A 20,711-nucleotide genomic window follows, 5' to 3' on the forward strand; every position below is an offset into this window, starting at 1 on the left:
AGCTATCCTTCTTCTTCTTCTTGGATTAGTATCACAGCTATCCCTCTTCTTCTTCTTAGATTAGTCTAACAGCTATCCCCCTTCTTCTTCTTGGATTAGTATCACAGCTATCCTTCTTCTTCTTCTTGGATTAGTATCACAGCTATCCTTCTTCTTCTTGGATTAGTCTCACAGCTATCCCTCTTCTTCCTCTTGGATTAGTATCACAGCTATCCTTCTTCTTCTTGGATTAGTATCACAGCTAACCTCCTTCTTCTTGGATTAGTATCACAGCTATCCTCCTTCTTCTTGGATTGGTATCACAGCTATCCTTCTTCTTCTTGGATTAGTATCACAGCTATCCTCCTTCTTCCTGGATTGGTATCACAGGTCTCCATTTTCTTCTTCCTCTTGGATTTCACTGCATATTCCTGGCAACTGTTATCCTAAGTGTCCACTAGGTTTTATATTTATATCAATATACTCTCTATGACTAGTTTATTTTAATTTTATTTAACCTTTATTTAACTAGGCAAGTCGGTTAAGAACAAATTCTTATTTACAATGATGGCTGACACCAGTCAACCAAGAGCTTTATTTGTTCCACCTCAGGACATGTGGCTATCACTAACAGACTCCTGCAGTACTTCTTGGAGCTGCCAGTGTATTCCAGACAATTCCTCTCCTGGGTGACCATCTTTTGGATTAACCTATCCATTACTGAGCTCTTATTTCATCCTGTCCCCTCAACCCCCCCCCCCCCCCCCCCCCTTTGCTGTCCTTTTTCCTCAGTGTACTCCTCAATTCTCAACAAGAATGGAACACTGTGGACTAATGGAATTTGTATTGTGCTCTGTCACTCACAGAGACAGTCTGGGTTTTAGAGGGACCACGCTGCAGTGTGCTGATAGTTGAAGCAGAACATTCCACTCTCCAGGCAATCTCAGAAACGGGTCAAGCAGGCAGGGTATAGCTATACTGTATCCATCACTGAGCTTGCATTCCTTGAAATAATATTATCTCCAAAGGGCTATGTGGTATATCATAATCACTCTCTTGATGTATATTCTCACTACTTGTTTCCAGTGGGATTTTAAACAGGGGAATTTATCTGTGCGCCCTGCCCTACACATCGAGAAGATTTGTACTAAACTTTACAATTGAGAATCCCTCAGAATTGCATCTGACTCACCAATGGGTCACCACCACTCAGTGGAACAAAGAATTATAACAAGCCCATTGACACGTGCATTGTAGAGTTTTATGGGCCATTTCAACTGAAGAATCAAGGTTCCCTAAAAGATTGAGTAAGAGCCAGCCCTTTCTAATTTGTAACATTGTAACCCGGATTTGTCTGAGTGGCAGGGAGAGTGGGTACAAGCTCTGGTTATTTCAAATGTTGATTGCAGTGCTTTCATCATGCTCTTCATTCTCCTCATGTTTCTCAACATTCTCCTCCAGAACATTCTCCTCATGTTTCTCAACATTCTCCTTCAGAACATTCTCCTCATGTTTCTCAACATTCTCCTTCAGAACATTCTCCTCATGTTTCTCAACATTCTCCTACAGAACATTCTCCTCATGTTTCTCAACATTCTCCTTCAGAACATTCTCATGTTTCTGAACATTCTCCTACAGAACATTCTCATGTTTCTGAACATTCTCCTTCAGAACATTATCCTCATGTTTCTCAATATTCTCCTTCAGAACATTCTCCACATGTTTCTCAACATTCTCCTTCAGAACATTCTCCTCATGTTTCTCAACATTCTCCTACAGAACATTCTCCTCATGTTTCTCAACATTCTCCTACAGAACATTCTCATGTTTCTTAACATTCTCCTACAGAACATTCTCCACATGTTTCTCAATATTCTCCTTCAGAACATTCTCCACATGTTTCTCAACATTCTCCTACAGAACATTCTCCTCATGTTTCTCAACATTCCTCTACAGAACATTCTCATGTTTCTCAACATTCTCCTACAGAACATTCTCCTCATGTTTCTCAACATTCTCCTTCAGAACATTCTCCTCATGTTTCTCAACATTCTCCTACAGAACATTCTCCTCATGTTTCTCAACATTCTCCTACAGAACATTCTCCACATGTTTCTCAACATTCTCCTACAGAACATTCTCATGTTTCTTAACATTCTCCTACAGAACATTCTCCTCATGTTTCTCAATATTCTCCTACAGAACATTCTCATGTTTCTTAACATTCTCCTACAGAACATTCTCATGTTTCTCAACATTCTCCTACAGAACATTCTCCTCATGTTTCTCAACATTCTCCTTCAGAACATTCTCCACATGTTTCTCAACATTCTCCTTCAGAACATTCTCCTCATGTTTCTCAACATTCTCCTTCAGAACATTCTCCACATGTTTCTCAACATTCTCCTTCAGAACATTCTCCACATGTTTCTCAACATTCTCCTTCAGAACATTTTCCACATGTTTCTCAACATTCTCCTTCAGAACATTCTCCACATGTTTCTCAACATTCTCCTTCAGAACATTCTCCTCATGTTTCTCAACATTCTCCTACAGAACATTCTCCTCATGTTTCTCAACATTCTCCTACAGAACATTTTCCACATGTTTCTCAACATTCTCCTTCAGAACATTCTCATGTTTCTCAACATTCTCCTTCAGAACATTCTCATGTTTCTCAACATTCTCCTTCAGAACATTCTCCTCATGTTTCTCAACATTCTCCTTCAGAACATTCTCCTCATGTTTCTCAACATTCTCCTACAGAACATTCTCATGTTTCTCAACATTCTCCTACAGAACATTCTCATGTTTCTCAACATTCTCCTTCAGAACATTCTCATGTTTCTCAACATTCTCCTTCAGAACATTCTCCTCATGTTTCTCAACATTCTCCTACAGAACATTCTCCTCATGTTTCTCAATATTGTCCTTCAGAACATTCTCATGTTTCTCAACATTCTCCTTCAGAACATTCTCCTCATGTTTCTCAACATTCTCCTTCAGAACATTCTCCTCATGTTTCTCAACATTCTCCTACAGAACATTCTCCTCATGTTTCTCAACATTCTCCTTCAGAACATTCTCCTCATGTTTCTCAACATTCTCCTTCAGAACATTCTCCTCATGTTTCTCAACATTCTCCTACAGAACATTCTCCTCATGTTTCTCAACATTCTCCTTCAGAACATTCTCCTCATGTTTCTCAACATTCTCCTACAGAACATTCTCCTCATGTTTCTCAACATTCTCCTACAGAACATTCTCATGTTTCTCAACATTCTCCTTCAGAACATTCTCATGTTTCTCAACATTCTCCTACAGCACATTCTCCTCATGTTTCTCAACATTCTCCTTCAGAACATTCTCCTCATGTTTCTCAACATTCTCCTACAGAACATTCTCCTCATGTTTCTCAACATTCTCCTACAGAACATTCTCATGTTTCTCAACATTCTCCTTCAGAACATTCTCATGTTTCTCAACATTCTCCTTCAGAACATTCTCCTCATGTTTCTCAACATTCTCCTACAGAACATTCTCCTCATGTTTCTCAACATTCTCCTACAGAACATTCTCATGTTTCTCAACATTCTCCTTCAGAACATTCTCCTCATGTTTCTCAACATTCTCCTACAGAACATTCTCCTCATGTTTCTCAACATTCTCCTTCAGAACATTCTCCTCGTGTTTCTCAACATTCTCCTACAGAACATTCTCCTCATGTTTCTCAACATTCTCCTACAGAACATTCTCCTCATGTTTCTCAACATTCTCCTTCAGAACATTCTCCTCATGTTTCTCAACATTCTCCTACAGAACATTCTCATGTTTCTCAACATTATCCTACAGAACATTCTCATGTTTCTCAACATTCTCCTTCAGAACATTCTCCTCATGTTTCTCAACATTCTCCTTCAGAACATTCTCCTCATGTTTCTCAACATTCTCCTTCAGAACATTCTCCACATGTTTCTCAACATTCTCCTTCAGAACATTCTCCACATGTTTCTCAACATTCTCCTACAGAACATTCTCCTCATGTTTCTCAACATTCTCCTTCAGAACATTCTCCACATGTTTCTCAACATTCTCCTTCAGAACATTCTCCTCATGTTTCTCAACATTCTCCTACAGAACATTCTCCTCATGTTTCTCAACATTCTCCTACAGAACATTTTCCACATGTTTCTCAACATTCTCCTTCAGAACATTCTCATGTTTCTCAACATTCTCCTTCAGAACATTCTCATGTTTCTCAACATTCTCCTTCAGAACATTCTCCTCATGTTTCTCAACATTCTCCTTCAGAACATTCTCCTCATGTTTCTCAACATTCTCCTACAGAACATTCTCATGTTTCTCAACATTCTCCTACAGAACATTCTCATGTTTCTCAACATTCTCCTTCAGAACATTCTCATGTTTCTCAACATTCTCCTTCAGAACATTCTCCTCATGTTTCTCAACATTCTCCTACAGAACATTCTCCTCATGTTTCTCAACATTCTCCTACAGAACATCCTCATGTTTCTCAACATTCTCCTTCAGAACATTCTCCTCATGTTTCTCAACATTCTCCTTCAGAACATTCTCCTCATGTTTCTCAACATTCTCCTACAGAACATTCTCCTCATGTTTCTCAACATTCTCCTTCAGAACATTCTCCTCATGTTTCTCAACATTCTCCTTCAGAACATTCTCCTCATGTTTCTCAACATTCTCCTACAGAACATTCTCCTCATGTTTCTCAACATTCTCCTTCAGAACATTCTCCTCATGTTTCTCAACATTCTCCTACAGAACATTCTCCTCATGTTTCTCAACATTCTCCTACAGAACATTCTCATGTTTCTCAACATTCTCCTTCAGAACATTCTCATGTTTCTCAACATTCTCCTACAGCACATTCTCCTCATGTTTCTCAACATTCTCCTTCAGAACATTCTCCTCATGTTTCTCAACATTCTCCTACAGAACATTCTCCTCATGTTTCTCAACATTCTCCTACAGAACATTCTCATGTTTCTCAACATTCTCCTTCAGAACATTCTCATGTTTCTCAACATTCTCCTTCAGAACATTCTCCTCATGTTTCTCAACATTCTCCTACAGAACATTCTCCTCATGTTTCTCAACATTCTCCTACAGAACATTCTCATGTTTCTCAACATTCTCCTTCAGAACATTCTCCTCATGTTTCTCAACATTCTCCTACAGAACATTCTCCTCATGTTTCTCAACATTCTCCTTCAGAACATTCTCCTCATGTTTCTCAACATTCTCCTACAGAACATTCTCCTCATGTTTCTCAACATTCTCCTACAGAACATTCTCCTCATGTTTCTCAACATTCTCCTTCAGAACATTCTCCTCATGTTTCTCAACATTCTCCTACAGAACATTCTCATGTTTCTCAACATTATCCTACAGAACATTCTCATGTTTCTCAACATTCTCCTTCAGAACATTCTCCTCATGTTTCTCAACATTCTCCTTCAGAACATTCTCCTCATGTTTCTCAACATTCTCCTACAGAACATTCTCCTCATGTTTCTCAACATTCTCCTTCAGAACATTCTCCTCATGTTTCTCAACATTCTCCTACAGAACATTCTCCTCATGTTTCTCAACATTCTCCTACAGAACATTCTCATGTTTCTCAACATTCTCCTTCAGAACATTCTCCTCATGTTTCTCAACATTCTCCTTCAGAACATTCTCCTCATGTTTCTCAACATTCTCCTACAGAACATTCTCCTCATGTTTCTCAACATTCTCCTTCAGAACATTCTCCTCATGTTTCTCAACATTCTCCTTCAGAACATTCTCCACATGTTTCTCAACATTCTCCTTCAGAACATTCTCCACATGTTTCTCAACATTCTCCTTCAGAACATTCTCCACATGTTTCTCAACATTCTCCTTCAGAACATTCTCCTCATGTTTCTCAACATTCTCCTACAGAACATTCTCCTCATGTTTCTCAACATTCTCCTACAGAACATTTTCCACATGTTTCTCAACATTCTCCTTCAGAACATTCTCATGTTTCTCAACATTCTCCTTCAGAACATTCTCATGTTTCTCAACATTCTCCTTCAGAACATTCTCATGTTTCTCAACAATCTCATTCAGAACATTCTCCTCATGTTTCTCAACAATCTCCTTCAGAACATTCTCCTCATGTTTCTCAACATTCTCCTTCAGAACATTCTCCTCATGTTTCTCAACATTCTCCTACAGAACATTCTCATGTTTCTCAACATTCTCCTTCAGAACATTCTCATGTTTCTCAACATTCTCCTTCAGAACATTCTCCTCATGTTTCTCAACATTCTCCTACAGAACATTCTCCTCATGTTTCTCAACATTCTCCTACAGAACATCCTCATGTTTCTCAACATTCTCCTTCAGAACATTCTCCTCATGTTTCTCAACATTCTCCTACAGAACATTCTCCTCATGTTTCTCAACATTCTCCTACAGAACATTCTCCTCATGTTTCTCAACATTCTCCTACAGAACATTCTCATGTTTCTCAACATTCTCCTACAGAACATTCTCATGTTTCTCAACATTCTCCTTCAGAACATTCTCCTCATGTTTCTCAACATTCTCCTTCAGAACATTCTCCTCATGTTTCTCAACATTCTCCTACAGAACATTCTCATGTTTCTCAACATTATCCTACAGAACATTCTCATGTTTCTCAACATTCTCCTTCAGAACATTCTCCTCATGTTTCTCAACATTCTCCTTCAGAACATTCTCCTCATGTTTCTCAACATTCTCCTACAGCACATTCTCCTCATGTTTCTCAACATTCTCCTTCAGAACATTCTCCTCATGTTTCTCAACATTCTCCTACAGAACATTCTCCTCATGTTTCTCAACATTCTCCTACAGAACATTCTCATGTTTCTCAACATTCTCCTTCAGAACATTCTCATGTTTCTCAACATTCTCCTTCAGAACATTCTCCTCATGTTTCTCAACATTCTCCTACAGAACATTCTCCTCATGTTTCTCAACATTCTCCTACACAACATTCTCATGTTTCTCAACATTGTCCTTCAGAACATTCTCCTCATGTTTCTCAACATTCTCCTACAGAACATTCTCCTCATGTTTCTCAACATTCTCCTTCAGAACATTCTCCTCATGTTTCTCAACATTCTCCTACAGAACATTCTCCTCATGTTTCTCAACATTCTCCTACAGAACATTCTCCTCATGTTTCTCAACATTCTCCTTCAGAACATTCTCCTCATGTTTCTCAACATTCTCCTACAGAACATTCTCATGTTTCTCAACATTATCCTACAGAACATTCTCATGTTTCTCAACATTCTCCTTCAGAACATTCTCCTCATGTTTCTCAACATTCTCCTTCAGAACATTCTCCTCATGTTTCTCAACATTCTCCTACAGAACATTCTCCTCATGTTTCTCAACATTCTCCTTCAGAACATTCTCCTCATGTTTCTCAACATTCTCCTACAGAACATTCTCCTCATGTTTCTCAACATTCTCCTACAGAACATTCTCATGTTTCTCAACATTCTCCTTCAGAACATTCTCCTCATGTTTCTCAACATTCTCCTACAGAACATTCTCATGTTTCTCAACATTCTCCTACAGAACATTCTCATGTTTCTCAACATTCTCCTTCAGAACATTCTCCTCATGTTTCTCAACATTCTCCTTCAGAACATTCTCCTCATGTTTCTCAACATTCTCCTACAGAACATTCTCCTCATGTTTCTCAACATTCTCCTTCAGAACATTCTCCTCATGTTTCTCAACATTCTCCTACAGAACATTCTCCTCATGTTTCTCAACATTCTCCTTCAGAACATTCTCATGTTTCTCAACATTCTCCTTCAGAACATTCTCCTCATGTTTCTCAACATTCTCCTACAGCACATTCTCCTCATGTTTCTCAACATTCTCCTACAGAACATTCTCCTCATGTTTCTCAACATTCTCCTACAGAACATTCTCATGTTTCTCAACATTCTCCTTCAGAACATGAGCACTGCTTGGTGTCCAACACTTCATCCCAGCCTTTAGAGGATTTGATTAACATTTGACACTTTTATAAGATCTAAGTGATAAATGTGATTGCCTAACCATCAGAGAAAAACTGATTTGGCTTCGTTGTCATGTTCAATGCTATTTCTATTGAATACTTTGGACAGCTGTCTCTAAGTCTAATTTATCTTGAGCATATTTCAAATGCACAAAAATGATATGTCAAAAAGCATCACATTAAATATACGTGATGAAAGCTATTCCGTACATCTGTACGCCATTTTACAGTGGCAGTGTCATTATCTGTGACATGCAATAAAAGATCATGTAACCTTCATTTGTAATTGTCTTGGTGTTCTGTTTTTTTAACTTGCTCCTGAAGTAATTTGGGTGTGCTGTAGCAATTACATATGTGACCGGTTACAGGATATGAGGCATTTGACGCCAGTTCCTACTTCACTGTTGGGCCGTAAATATATACATTCTTCAGAAATGCCTTCTTAAACTTTAATGCGTCTTAATTACAAACTGGTATGTGATTTATAAATATGAATAAAAATGTTGAATTATGAGCCTAGTTTAGCCAAGGAGAAAGCACTGAGCTACAGTATACAGGGAGAAAGAAAGGATCCTTCCTGGCTAGTCATGATTGGCTGAGATAATTAAGAGGTTGGACATGCCGTGAGATGAGTCCTGATTGGCCTGTCATGTCACAGGATTCTGTTTATAAAATAATTGGAGCTTTCCTGGTCAGTATATCGATAATATTTGCTACCACAGATTTTTGGAATGATACAGCTTTGGACAACTGCAAAAGTGTTACTAGAGCTCTCGAAAACATTGTTGCTCTGACTTTAGCTGTGTTTTAGTAGAGAGAATACTCTCTGGAGAACAATGCCATGCTGACTCACGTGTTTACATGTGTGGGTGGGGCTAAGGCTTAAGAGGGTGTAAACTATGCGGAATAGGTGTAAACACAGAAGAGCTCTCTAGGAAGTGCAACAAGCTCATGAAAATCTTTCAAAGGGCATTTTTGCTCCTACTTGTTTCCTTATGTGGGATAACAAGTTTATTAAGTTTTTCCAGCACCATACATTTCCCATGTTTCCTTCAACTACAGTTTATGTCGACCATTTTGAAGCGCTGAGTCTGTACTTTTCATATAATCATAATCATATAGTCATAGTCATGTACTTTTCATAAAATGTAAATAAATAAAACATATCACTTGCGTTTGATTAAAGCCTCAATAGAGACATCTGGACATGATGTGCGGTCAAATATCTGAGAATTATATTTCAAAGTAATTATTTTTTATTTCTCTATACTCTTCATTCTCTACAAAAAATGTGGAGTACGTTGTAAATGTCAGTCAAAATAAAGACTAACACTACAGAATGTGTGGAGTACGTTGTAGAGATCAGTCAAAATAAAGACTAACACTACAGAATGTGTGGAGTACGTTGTAGAGATCAGTCAAAATAAAGACTAATGCTACAGAATGTGAAATCTGTTCAAGAGGTACCATGGTTAGTGAATACAGTGGAACTGTATTGTTAATTTGCACCGTAACACTGCCTGACCTAACTTCAGTGAAAGAACAGCTTGGTAATAGATTTTCCCCTCTGACCACATTAGTTCAAGGAGTGCTTTCAACCTACTGTACTTCTATAACCTGAGCGTTCATACCCCTCCAGGTCGAACAGCTTTGAAGTCTGTGCCTTAGATGGAACGAGCACCAATATTCTACAATTTTGCACTGCAGCAGAAAGCACTGACTGGCTTCAAGCAATATCAACCAATATCAGTGATTTGACACTGGAGAACGTAAGTCTACAGTATTAACAGGTACATTTTTTTTTTTAACGCAGTTTTAATTGATAGGATTAAGAGGTTAAGATTACTATATTGGACAATTGCACACAAAATCCTACCGAAATGTGACGTCCGCTTTTAACCCAACACCGCTGAAAGACATACGTACATACATACACTACCTACCTACCTACCTACCTACCTACCTACCTACCTACCTACCTACCTACCTACCTACCTACCTACCTACCTACCTACCTACCTACCTACCTACCTACCTACCTACCTACCTGCCTGCCTGCCTGCCTGCCTGCCTGCCTGCCTGCCTACCTACCTGCCTGCCTGCCTGCCTGCCTGCCTGCCTGCCTGCCTGCCTGCCTGCCTGCCTGCCTGCCTGCCTACCTGCCTACCTACCTACCTACCTACCTACCTGCCTGCCTGCCTGCCTGCCTGCCTGCCTGCCTGCCTGCCTGCCTGCCTACCTACCTGCCTGCCTGCCTGCCTGCCTGCCTGCCTGCCTGCCTGCCTGCCTGCCTGCCTACCTACCTACCTACCTACCTACCTACCTACCTACATACGTACGTATAGAAAGTATTCAGACCCCTTGACTTATTCCATATTTTGTTGTGTTACAGCCTGAATTCAAAATTGATTAAATATCATTTTTTTCTCTCACCAATCTAATATCCCATAATGACAATGTGAAAACATGTTTTTAGATATGTTTGCAAATGTATTGAAAATGAAATACAGAAATATCTAATTTACATAAGTATTCACTCCCATGAGTCAATACATGTTAGAATCACCTTTGGCAGCGAATACAGGTGTGAGTCTTTCTGGGTAATTCTCTAAGAGCTTTGCACACCTGGATTGTACAATATTTGCACATTATTATTTCATACTAGACAGCCATTTTCAAGTCTTTCAAGCCAATTTAAGTCAAAACTGTAACTAGGCCACTCAGGAACATTCAATGTCTTCTTGGGAAGCAACTCCAGTGTATATTTGACCTTGTGTTTTAGGTTATTGTCCTGCTGAAAGGTGTATTCATCTCCCAGTGTCTGTTGGAAAGCAGACTGAAACATAGCACGTTGTATTCAGGACAAAAAGCAGTATTACTTTAGTGCCTTGTTGCAAACAGGATGCATGTTTTGGAATATTCTGTACAGGCTTCCTTCTTTTCACTTTGTCAATTAGGTTAGTATTGTGGAGTAACTACAATGTTGTTGATCCATCCTCAGGTTTCTCCTATCACAGCCATTAAACTCTGTAACTGTTTTAAAGTCACCATTGGCCTCATGGTGAAATCCCTGAGCGGTTTCCTTCCTCTCCGGCAACTGAGTTAGGAAGGACGCCTGTGTCTATGTAGTGACTGGGTGTATTGATACACCATCCAACGTGTAATTAATGCTCAAATGCGTATTCAGTGTCTACTTTTTTAAATGTGTTACCATTCTACCAATTGGTGCCCTTCTTTGCGAGGCATTAGAAAACCTCCCTGGTCTTTGTGGTTGAATCTTTGTTTGAAATTCACTGCTCAACTGAGGAATCTTACAGATAATTGTATGTGTGGGGTACAGAGATGAGGTAGTCATTCAAAAATCAAGTCCATGCAACTTATTATATGACTTTTTAAGCAATTTTTTTTAGGCTAGCCATAACAAAGTTATTTAGGCGTTGCCATAACAAACTTATTTAGGCGTTGCCATAACAAAGTTATTTAGGCGTTGCCATAACAAACTTATTTAGGCGTTGCCATAACAAACTTATTTAGGTGTTGCCATAACAAACTTATTTAGGTGTTGCCATAACAAAGTTATTTAGGCGTTGCCATAACAAACTTATTTAGGCGTTGCCATAACAAACTTATTTAGGCGTTGCCATAACAAACTTATTTAGGCGTTGCCATAACAAAGGTGTTGAATATTTATTGACTCAAGACATTTCAACTTTTCATTTTTAAATAATTTGTAAAAATGTAAAAAAAAATATATAATTCCACTTTAACATTATGTGGTATTGTGTGAAGACCAGTGACACAACATCTAAATGTAATCTATTTGAAATTCAGGCTGATACACAACAAAATGTGGAAAAAGTCAAAGGGTGTGAATACATTCTGAAGGCACTGTACATATACAGGTTTTGGAGAGGTGCGGGTGCCTGCCACGCTGGGAGCTGTCGTTGTAGAATTTCCCAAAGGCCAAATACTACCTTGAGACGCACACAAGTTACTCACAACAGAAGATTTGTGCCGAGATCCGAGTGGTATTAGAATATTTAAATCCTCCTATTCCTATATCATTACTATCATAATGATCCGCTCCCTCTCTTCTAGAAAGAGGTATTCATGGGCATAATGAATTACTGCCTTGTATTTAATCCATCATTAATACTCACATGCTCGCTAGTGTTTAGCTATCTCATTTTCACGATCTCCTTTTGATTAGCACACTGATGATCTATCTGCCTGCCTCTCTAAAGATCCATCCATGCTGCTCTGAGCTGCACAACCACACAGCTGGGGTTTAATTTTTTTTTTTTTTTAATTCAGCCGTGCGTCACCTAATTATGGATAAGGAGTCTGATTGCTAAACGTCCAATCAGGATGTGATTGTGAGAGGAGCTTGGGGAGCAGAACTCTTTTGGCTTTTATTGTGGTGACCAACAACCTATAAATAGACTGTGACATCCTCTGGGCCCTGACATGTTCATCAATTGAGACTTCATATGATATAGCAGCTGACTTTCAGCTTGCTTAATAGGATGTTAGTTGTTGATTTGACCATGTGACAGTAATGTATTAGTGCTGGTTTGACCATGTGACAGTAATGTATTAGAGCTGGTTTGACCATGTGACAGTAAGGTATTAGAGCTGGTTTGACCATGTGACAGTAATGTATTAGAGCTGGTTTGACCATGTGACAGTAATGTATTAGAGCTGGTTTGACCATGTGACAGTAATGTATTAGTGCTGGTTTGACCATGTGACAGTAATGTATTAGAGCTGGTTTGACCATGTGACAGTAATGTATTAGAGATGGTTTGACCATGTGACAGTAATGTATTAGAGATGGTTTGACCATGTGACAGTAATGTATTAGAGCTGGTTTGACCATGTGACAGTAATGTATTAGAGCTGGTTTGACCATGTGACAGTAATGTATTAGAGCTGGTTTGACCATGTGACAGTAATGTATTAGAGCTGGTTTGACCATGTGACAGTAATGTATTAGAGCTGGTTTGACCATGTGACAGTAATGTATTAGTGCTGGTTTGACCATGTGACAGTAATGTATTAGAGCTGGTTTGACCATGTGACAGTAAGGTATTAGAGCTGGTTTGACCATGTGACAGTAATGTATTAGAGCTGGTTTGACCATGTGACAGTAATGTATTAGAGCTGGTTTGACCATGTGACAGTAATGTATTAGAGCTGGTTTGACCATGTGACAGTAATGTATTAGTGCTGGTTTGACCATGTGACAGTAATGTATTAGAGCTGGTTTGACCATGTGACAGTAAGGTATTAGAGCTGGTTTGACCATGTGACAGTAATGTATTAGAGCTGGTTTGACCATGTGACAGTAATGTATTAGAGCTGGTTTGACCATGTGACAGTAATGTATTAGAGCTGGTTTGACCATGTGACAGTAAGGTATTAGAGCTGGTTTGACCATGTGACAGTAATGTATTAGAGCTGGTTTGACCATGTGACAGTAATGTATTAGAGCTGGTTTGACCATGTGACAGTAATGTATTAGAGCTGGTTTGACCATGTGACAGTAATGTATTAGAGCTGGTTTGACCATGTGACAGTAATGTATTAGAGCTGGTTTGACCATGTGACAGTAATGTATTAGAGCTGGTTTGACCATGTGACAGTAATGTATTAGAGCTGGTTTGACCATGTGACAGTAATGTATTAGAGCTGGTTTGACCATGTGACAGTAATGTATTAGAGCTGGTTTGACCATGTGACAGTAATGTATTAGAGCTGGTTTGACCATGTGACAGTAATGTATTAGAGCTGGTTTGACCATGTGACAGTAATGTATTAGAGCTGGTTTGACCATGTGACAGTAATGTATTAGAGCTGGTTTGACCATGTGACAGTAATGTATTAGAGCTGGTTTGACCATGTGACAGTAATGTATTAGAGCTGGTTTGACCATGTGACAGTAATGTATTAGAGCTGGTTTGACCATGTGACAGTAAGGTATTAGAGCTGGTTTGACCATGTGACAGTAAGGTATTAGAGCTGGTTTGACCATGTGACAGTAATGTATTAGAGCTGGTTTGACCATGTGACAGTAATGTATTAGAGCTGGTTTGACCATGTGACAGTAATGTATTAGAGCTGGTTTGACCATGTGACAGTAATGTATTAGAGCTGGTTTATAATGTATGGCATGCTTTTCTTTATTTTTTTCACCTCTTACAGATGAAAATGATTAACAGATATTGCTCTCCGGATGATCAGGTATGTTCTCATGCAAGGCGCTATAACAATCTACATCTACAACTATCTACATCTATAACTATCTACATCTACAACTATCTACATCTATAACTATCTACATCTACAACTATCTACATCTATAACTATCTACATCTACAACTATCTACTTCTACATCTACAACTATCTACATCTATAACTATCTACATCTATAACTATCTACATCTATAACTATCTACTTCTACAACTATCTACATCTATAACTATCTACTTCTACAACTATCTACATGTATAACTATCTACATCTATAACTATCTACTTCTACAACTATCTACATCTATAACTATCTACTTCTACAACTATCTACATCTATAACTATCTACATCTACAACTATCTACATCTACAACTATCTACATCTACAACTATCTACATCTATAACTATCTACATCTACAACTATCTACATCTATAACTATCTACATCTACAACTATCTACATCTATAACTATCTACATCTACAACTATCTACATCTATAACTACAACTATCTATAACTGTCTACATATATAACTATCTACATCTATAACTATCTACATCTATAACTACAACTATCTATAACTGTCTACATATATAACTATCTACATCTACAACTATCTACATATATAACTATCTACTTCTACAACTATCTACATCTATAACTATCTACATATATAACTATCTACTTCTACAACTATCTACATCTATAACTGTCTACATATATAACTATCTACATCTATAACTATCTACATCTATAACTACAACTATCTATAACTGTCTACATATATAACTATCTACATCTACAACTATCTACATATATAACCATCTTTAACTAAGACGTATCCACTCATAGTATGTAGGTTAATTACAAATGATAAAAAATTGCAAGAGAATGTATTACCTTGTTTCTGCAGATTGTCCACATGGGTTGGGTGTGTGAAAACCCTCAAGCTAATGATGCTGGTCCATCAAGTACCTTCAAGTTCCTGGCATTGCGAGGCCCTTCGCTCTACGTCTTCAGGAGTCCTCCTGTATGAACCTCCCATTGATTTCCTCGTCATTCATTAACTGTTAAGAGTCCAAAGCATGTTGGTGGGCTACATGATAGCCCGTACATTCTCTCTTCAGCTGGGAGCATGTTGGTGGGCTACATGATAGCCCGTACATTCTCTCTTCAGCTGGGAGCATGTTGGTGGGCTACATGATAGCCCGTACATTCTCTCTTCAGCTGGGAGCATGTTGGTGGGCTACATGATAGCCCGTACATTCTCTCTTCAGCTGGGAGCATGTTGGTGGGCTACATGATAGCCCGTACATTCTCTCTTCAGCTGGGAGCATGTTGGTGAGCTACATGATAGCCCGTACATTCTCTCTTCAGCTGGGAGCATGTTGGTGGGCTACATGATAGCCCGTACATTCTCTCTTCAGCTGGGAGCATGTTGGTGGGCTACATGATAGCCCGTACATTCTCTCTTCAGCTGGGAGCATGTTGGTGGGCTACATGATAGCCCGTACATTCTCTCTTCAGCTGGGAGCATGTTGGTGGGCTACATGATAGCCCGTACATTCTCTCTTCAGCTGGGAGCATGTTGGTGGGCTACATGATAGCCCGTACATTCTCTCTTCAGCTGGGAGCATGTTGGTGGGCTACATGATGGCCCGTACATTCTCTCTTCAGCTGGGAGCATGTTGGTGGGCTACATGATAGCCCGTACATTCTCTCTTCAGCTGGGAGCATGTTGATGGGCTACATGATAGCCCGTACATTCTCTCTTCAGCTGGGAGCATGTTGATGGGCTACATGATAGCCCGTACATTCTCTCTTCAGCTGGGAGCATGTTGGTGGGCTACATGATGGCCCGTACATTCTCTCTTCAGCTGGGAGCATGTTGGTGAGCTACATGATAGCCCGTACATTCTCTCTTCAGCTGGGAGCATGTTGGTGGGCTACATGATAGCCCGTACATTCTCTCTTCAGCTGGGAGCATGTTGGTGGGCTACATGATAGCCCGTACATTCTCTCTTCAGCTGGGAGCATGTTGGTGGGCTACATGATAGCCCGTACATTCCCTCTTCAGCTGGGAGCATGTTGGTGGGCTACATGATAGCCCGTACATTCTCTCTTCAGCTGGGAGCATGTTGGTGGGCTACATGATAGCCCGTACATTCTCTCTTCAGCTGGGAGCATGTTGGTGGGCTACATGATAGCCCGTACATTCTCTCTTCAGCTGGGAGCATGTTGGTGGGCTACATGATGGCCCGTACATTCTCTCTTCAGCTGGGAGCATGTTGGTGGGCTACATGATGGCCCGTACATTCTCTCTTCAGCTGGGAGCATGTTGGTGGGCTACATGATGGCCCGTACATTCTCTCTTCAGCTGGGAGCATGTTGGTGGGCTACATGATAGCCCGTACATTCTCTCTTCAGCTGGGAGCATGTTGGTGGGCTACATGATAGCCCGTACATTCTCTCTTCAGCAGGGAGCATGTTGGTGGGCTACATGATAGCCCGTACATTCTCTCTTCAGCTGGGAGCATGTTGGTGGGCTACATGATAGCCCGTACATTCTCTCTTCAGCTGGGAGCATGTTGGTGGGCTACATGATAGCCCGTACATTCTCTCTTCAGCTGGGAGCATGTTGGTGGGCTACATGATGGCCCGTACATTCTCTCTTCAGCTGGGAGCATGTTGGTGGGCTACATGATGGCCCGTACATTCTCTCTTCAGCTGGGAGCATGTTGGTGGGCTACATGATAGCCCGTACATTCTCTCTTCAGCTGGGAGCATGTTGGTGGGCTACATGATAGCCCGTACATTCTCTCTTCAGCTGGGAGCATGTTGGTGGGCTACATGATAGCCCGTACATTCTCTCTTCAGCTGGGAGCATGTTGGTGGGCTACATGATAGCCCGTACATTCTCTCTTCAGCTGGGAGCATGTTGGTGGGCTACATGATAGCCCGTACATTCTCTCTTCAGCTGGGAGCATGTTGGTGGGCTACATGATAGCCCGTACATTCTCTCTTCAGCTGGGAGCATGTTGGTGGGCTACATGATAGCCCGTACATTCTCTCTTCAGCTGGGAGCATGTTGGTGGGCTACATGATGGCCCGTACATTCTCTCTTCAGCTGGGAGCATGTTGGTGGGCTACATGATGGCCCGTACATTCTCTCTTCAGCTGGGAGCATGTTGGTGGGCTACATGATAGCCCGTACATTCTCTCTTCAGCTGGGAGCATGTTGGTGGGCTACATGATAGCCCGTACATTCTCTCTTCAGCTGGGAGCATGTTGGTGGGCTACATGATAGCCCGTACATTCTCTCTTCAGCTGGGAGCATGTTGGTGGGCTACATGATAGCCCGTACATTCTCTCTTCAGCTGGGAGCATGTTGGTGGGCTACATGATAGCCCGTACATTCTCTCTTCAGCTGGGAGCATGTTGGTGAGCTACATGATAGCCCGTACATTCTCTCTTCAGCTGGGAGCATGTTGGTGGGCTACATGATAGCCCGTACATTCTCTCTTCAGCTGGGAGCATGTTGGTGGGCTACATGATAGCCCGTACATTCTCTCTTCAGCTGGGAGCATGTTGGTGGGCTACATGATAGCCCGTACATTCCCTCTTCAGCTGGGAGCATGTTGGTGGGCTACATGATAGCCCGTACATTCTCTCTTCAGCTGGGAGCATGTTGGTGGGCTACATGATAGCCCGTACATTCTCTCTTCAGCTGGGAGACTGTTGGTTTGCTACATACAGTGTATAATTATAATGGTTATTCTGAACCTTTTTGACACGTACTCTGAACAAAAATATAAAAGCAAAGATGCAACAATGTCAAATATTTTGCTGAGTAATAGTTCATATAAGGTGCTAAGTCAATAGAAATAAATAAATTAGGTTCTAATCTATGGATTTCACATGACTGGGCAGGGGCGCAGCCATGGGTGGGCCTGAGAGGTCGTAGACTTGTCTATTGATCATGCTGTTTAATCAGCTTCTTGATAATCCACCCACCTGACAGGTGTGGCATATCTTGACAAAGGATAGAATGCTCACTAACAGGGATGTACACAAATTTGTGAGAGAAAAAATGTTTTTTTTTTTTTTTTTTACATCTGGGATCTTTTATTTCAGCTCATGAAACATGGGACCAACACTTTACACGTTAAGTTTGTATTTTTGTTCAGTATACTTTACAATTACATCATCTATTTCTGAACGGAGTTTTGAGCTGTACCCCAAACCACCCACTAAACAAGTAATGAAACAATTTAATTGTCTTCCCTAGTTATTGGGGTTAATAAGTGAATGCAGAGCTTCCAAATGCTGTTTATCAACCACACTGTATGTTGGCTTACTATGGCTCAGTGTATCTTAACACAATGCCTGTAAGATACTGTATGATTACATTTCTAAAAACAAAAAATACACACACTTTTGTCCCCCTTAGGTTAGTGGAACAGACTGGGGACAAGCTGAAACCCTGTATACCCTCTATGAGGTTCTGTTAAAGGTTCACAAGGTATGTTCAACGTTCAAATGCAGAATAAGACACAAAATGTTACTGGAATTTGAATTAATGTGCATGTCACTTGAACCATGTCTATGTTAGATCTACACATCTCAAGTTGAGAGTTTTGCTTGCAGTGAATAAAACTGGATGACGTTTCACGTATGGATGTGTTGCAGCTATGTGTGACGGAGGACTATTGGATCCAGGCCAAGTTCTACCTCGGCCTCCAGCAGGATGAGGATCTGCAGGACGGAGAACCTTTCTGTTTCAGTATTCTGGTCGGCCACGGCCAGAGTCACACCTTCAGTGTGGAGATGACCTCTGACCTCGCCGTGTGGGAGAAGTCCTTCCAAAGAGCCGTCTTCATGGAGGTGCAGAGAGTAGGGGTAAGTGGAACAGCACATTAGGTTTGTTTTGGCCATGATGTGATTCTCCCCGGAGTTAAAGGTTCGGGGGTTTGTTATAAATGGTGCTGAGATACTGTATGACTGACATTTTACACATTTTGAAAAAAGACGAGCTGTCATTGTGTTATCACACTTTTTAACTGCAGCAAATACGATACATTACTTCCAGACATGCAGTCATTTTGTTCCGTTTAGTGGATCATTCTAGAACAGTACGTAGGGCTCTATTTTTAACAAGCCTAACGTAACGGTAATTCTTAAGCACCGCTTCAGGTTGTGTATTTACGGTCATTTATGTATCGCTTTGGAATTAACTCCAATTCCAATGTTAGTCCATAACGGGACGTTTAGGTCTAAAATAATGTCTACAATACATATATTAAAAGGGAATGTCGGCTCACTGTTTTCCTCCTCTCAAACTTTATATTTTAATAAAACTTTGGTGATTAAGATTTATTTCCAAGCGTTCTCAGGAGCCAACCCGTTTATCGACAGTCTTGACTACTTAGCGATTGCATTGGGCAGAACAAACAAAAAATAATCCTTCATTGAGAGGAGGGGAGTCTATGCTTGGTTTTCAATCAAATAAAACAAAATGGGGAAAAAGTTTAGTTTATGTTTCTAAATACGAAGTATAAAGGCACCAAAAGCACGTTAGGCTTCTCTTGTTCCATGCCCATATGGGCAGTGTGCATCACGGCTGGATAGGCTGTGTTTCAGCTGTCAGAATTCATGACATAACCAACTGTGTTACCACTAAAACCAGCTTTAGATTGGTTTTAAATATCCGTCTCAGAGCTGCCTGAAATTAGCACTTTGGATCATGTTTTTAAGGACACACCTCAAATATTTCCAACCCTCCCATCTGCAGTGTTATGGTGATGACCTCTGTTATGGTAAAGTCTGCAGTGTTATGGTGATGACCTCTGTTATGGTAAAGTCTGCAGTATTATGGTGATGAGCTCTGTTATGGTAAAGTCTGCAGTATTATGGTGATGACCTCTGTTATGGTAAAGTCTGCAGTATTATGGTGATGAGCTCTGTTATGGTAAAGTCTGCAGTGTTATGGTGATGAGCTCTGTTATGGTAAAGTCTGCAGTATTATGGTGATGACCTCTGTTATGGTAAAGTCTACAGTGTTATGGTGATGACCTCTGTTATGGTAAAGTCTACAGTATTATGGTGATGAGCTCTGTTATGGTAAAGTCTGCAGTATTATGGTGATGAGCTCTGTTATGGTAAAGTCTGCAGTATTATGGTGATGAGCTCTGTTATGGTAAAGTCTGCAGTATTATGGTGATGAGCTCTGTTATGGTAAAGTCTGCAGTGTTATGGTGATGAGCTCTGTTATGGTAAAGTCTGCAGTATTATGGTGATGACCTCTGTTATGGTAAAGTCTGCAGTATTATGGTGATGACCTCTGTTATGGTAAAGGTCTGCAGTGTTATGGTGATGACCTCTGT

General features: G+C 40.3%; 1 protein-coding gene across 1 annotated transcript in view; it reads left to right on the plus strand.

The window, feature by feature from the left end:
* The window catches only part of sntg2 (syntrophin, gamma 2), a 130,124-nt gene that overhangs the window by 79,452 nt on the left and 29,961 nt on the right, over positions 1 to 20,711 (plus strand). The window contains exons 11-15 of the mRNA XM_039008802.1: positions 9,714 to 9,843; positions 14,279 to 14,317; positions 15,242 to 15,358; positions 18,779 to 18,850; positions 19,018 to 19,227. Of these exons, the coding sequence (XP_038864730.1) occupies positions 9,714 to 9,843; positions 14,279 to 14,317; positions 15,242 to 15,358; positions 18,779 to 18,850; positions 19,018 to 19,227 (568 nt within the window). The remainder of the gene's footprint in view (positions 1 to 9,713; positions 9,844 to 14,278; positions 14,318 to 15,241; positions 15,359 to 18,778; positions 18,851 to 19,017; positions 19,228 to 20,711) is intronic.

Source organism: Salvelinus namaycush, chromosome 15, assembly GCF_016432855.1.
Source record: "Salvelinus namaycush isolate Seneca chromosome 15, SaNama_1.0, whole genome shotgun sequence".
Taxonomy (NCBI): Eukaryota; Metazoa; Chordata; class Actinopteri; order Salmoniformes; family Salmonidae; genus Salvelinus; species Salvelinus namaycush.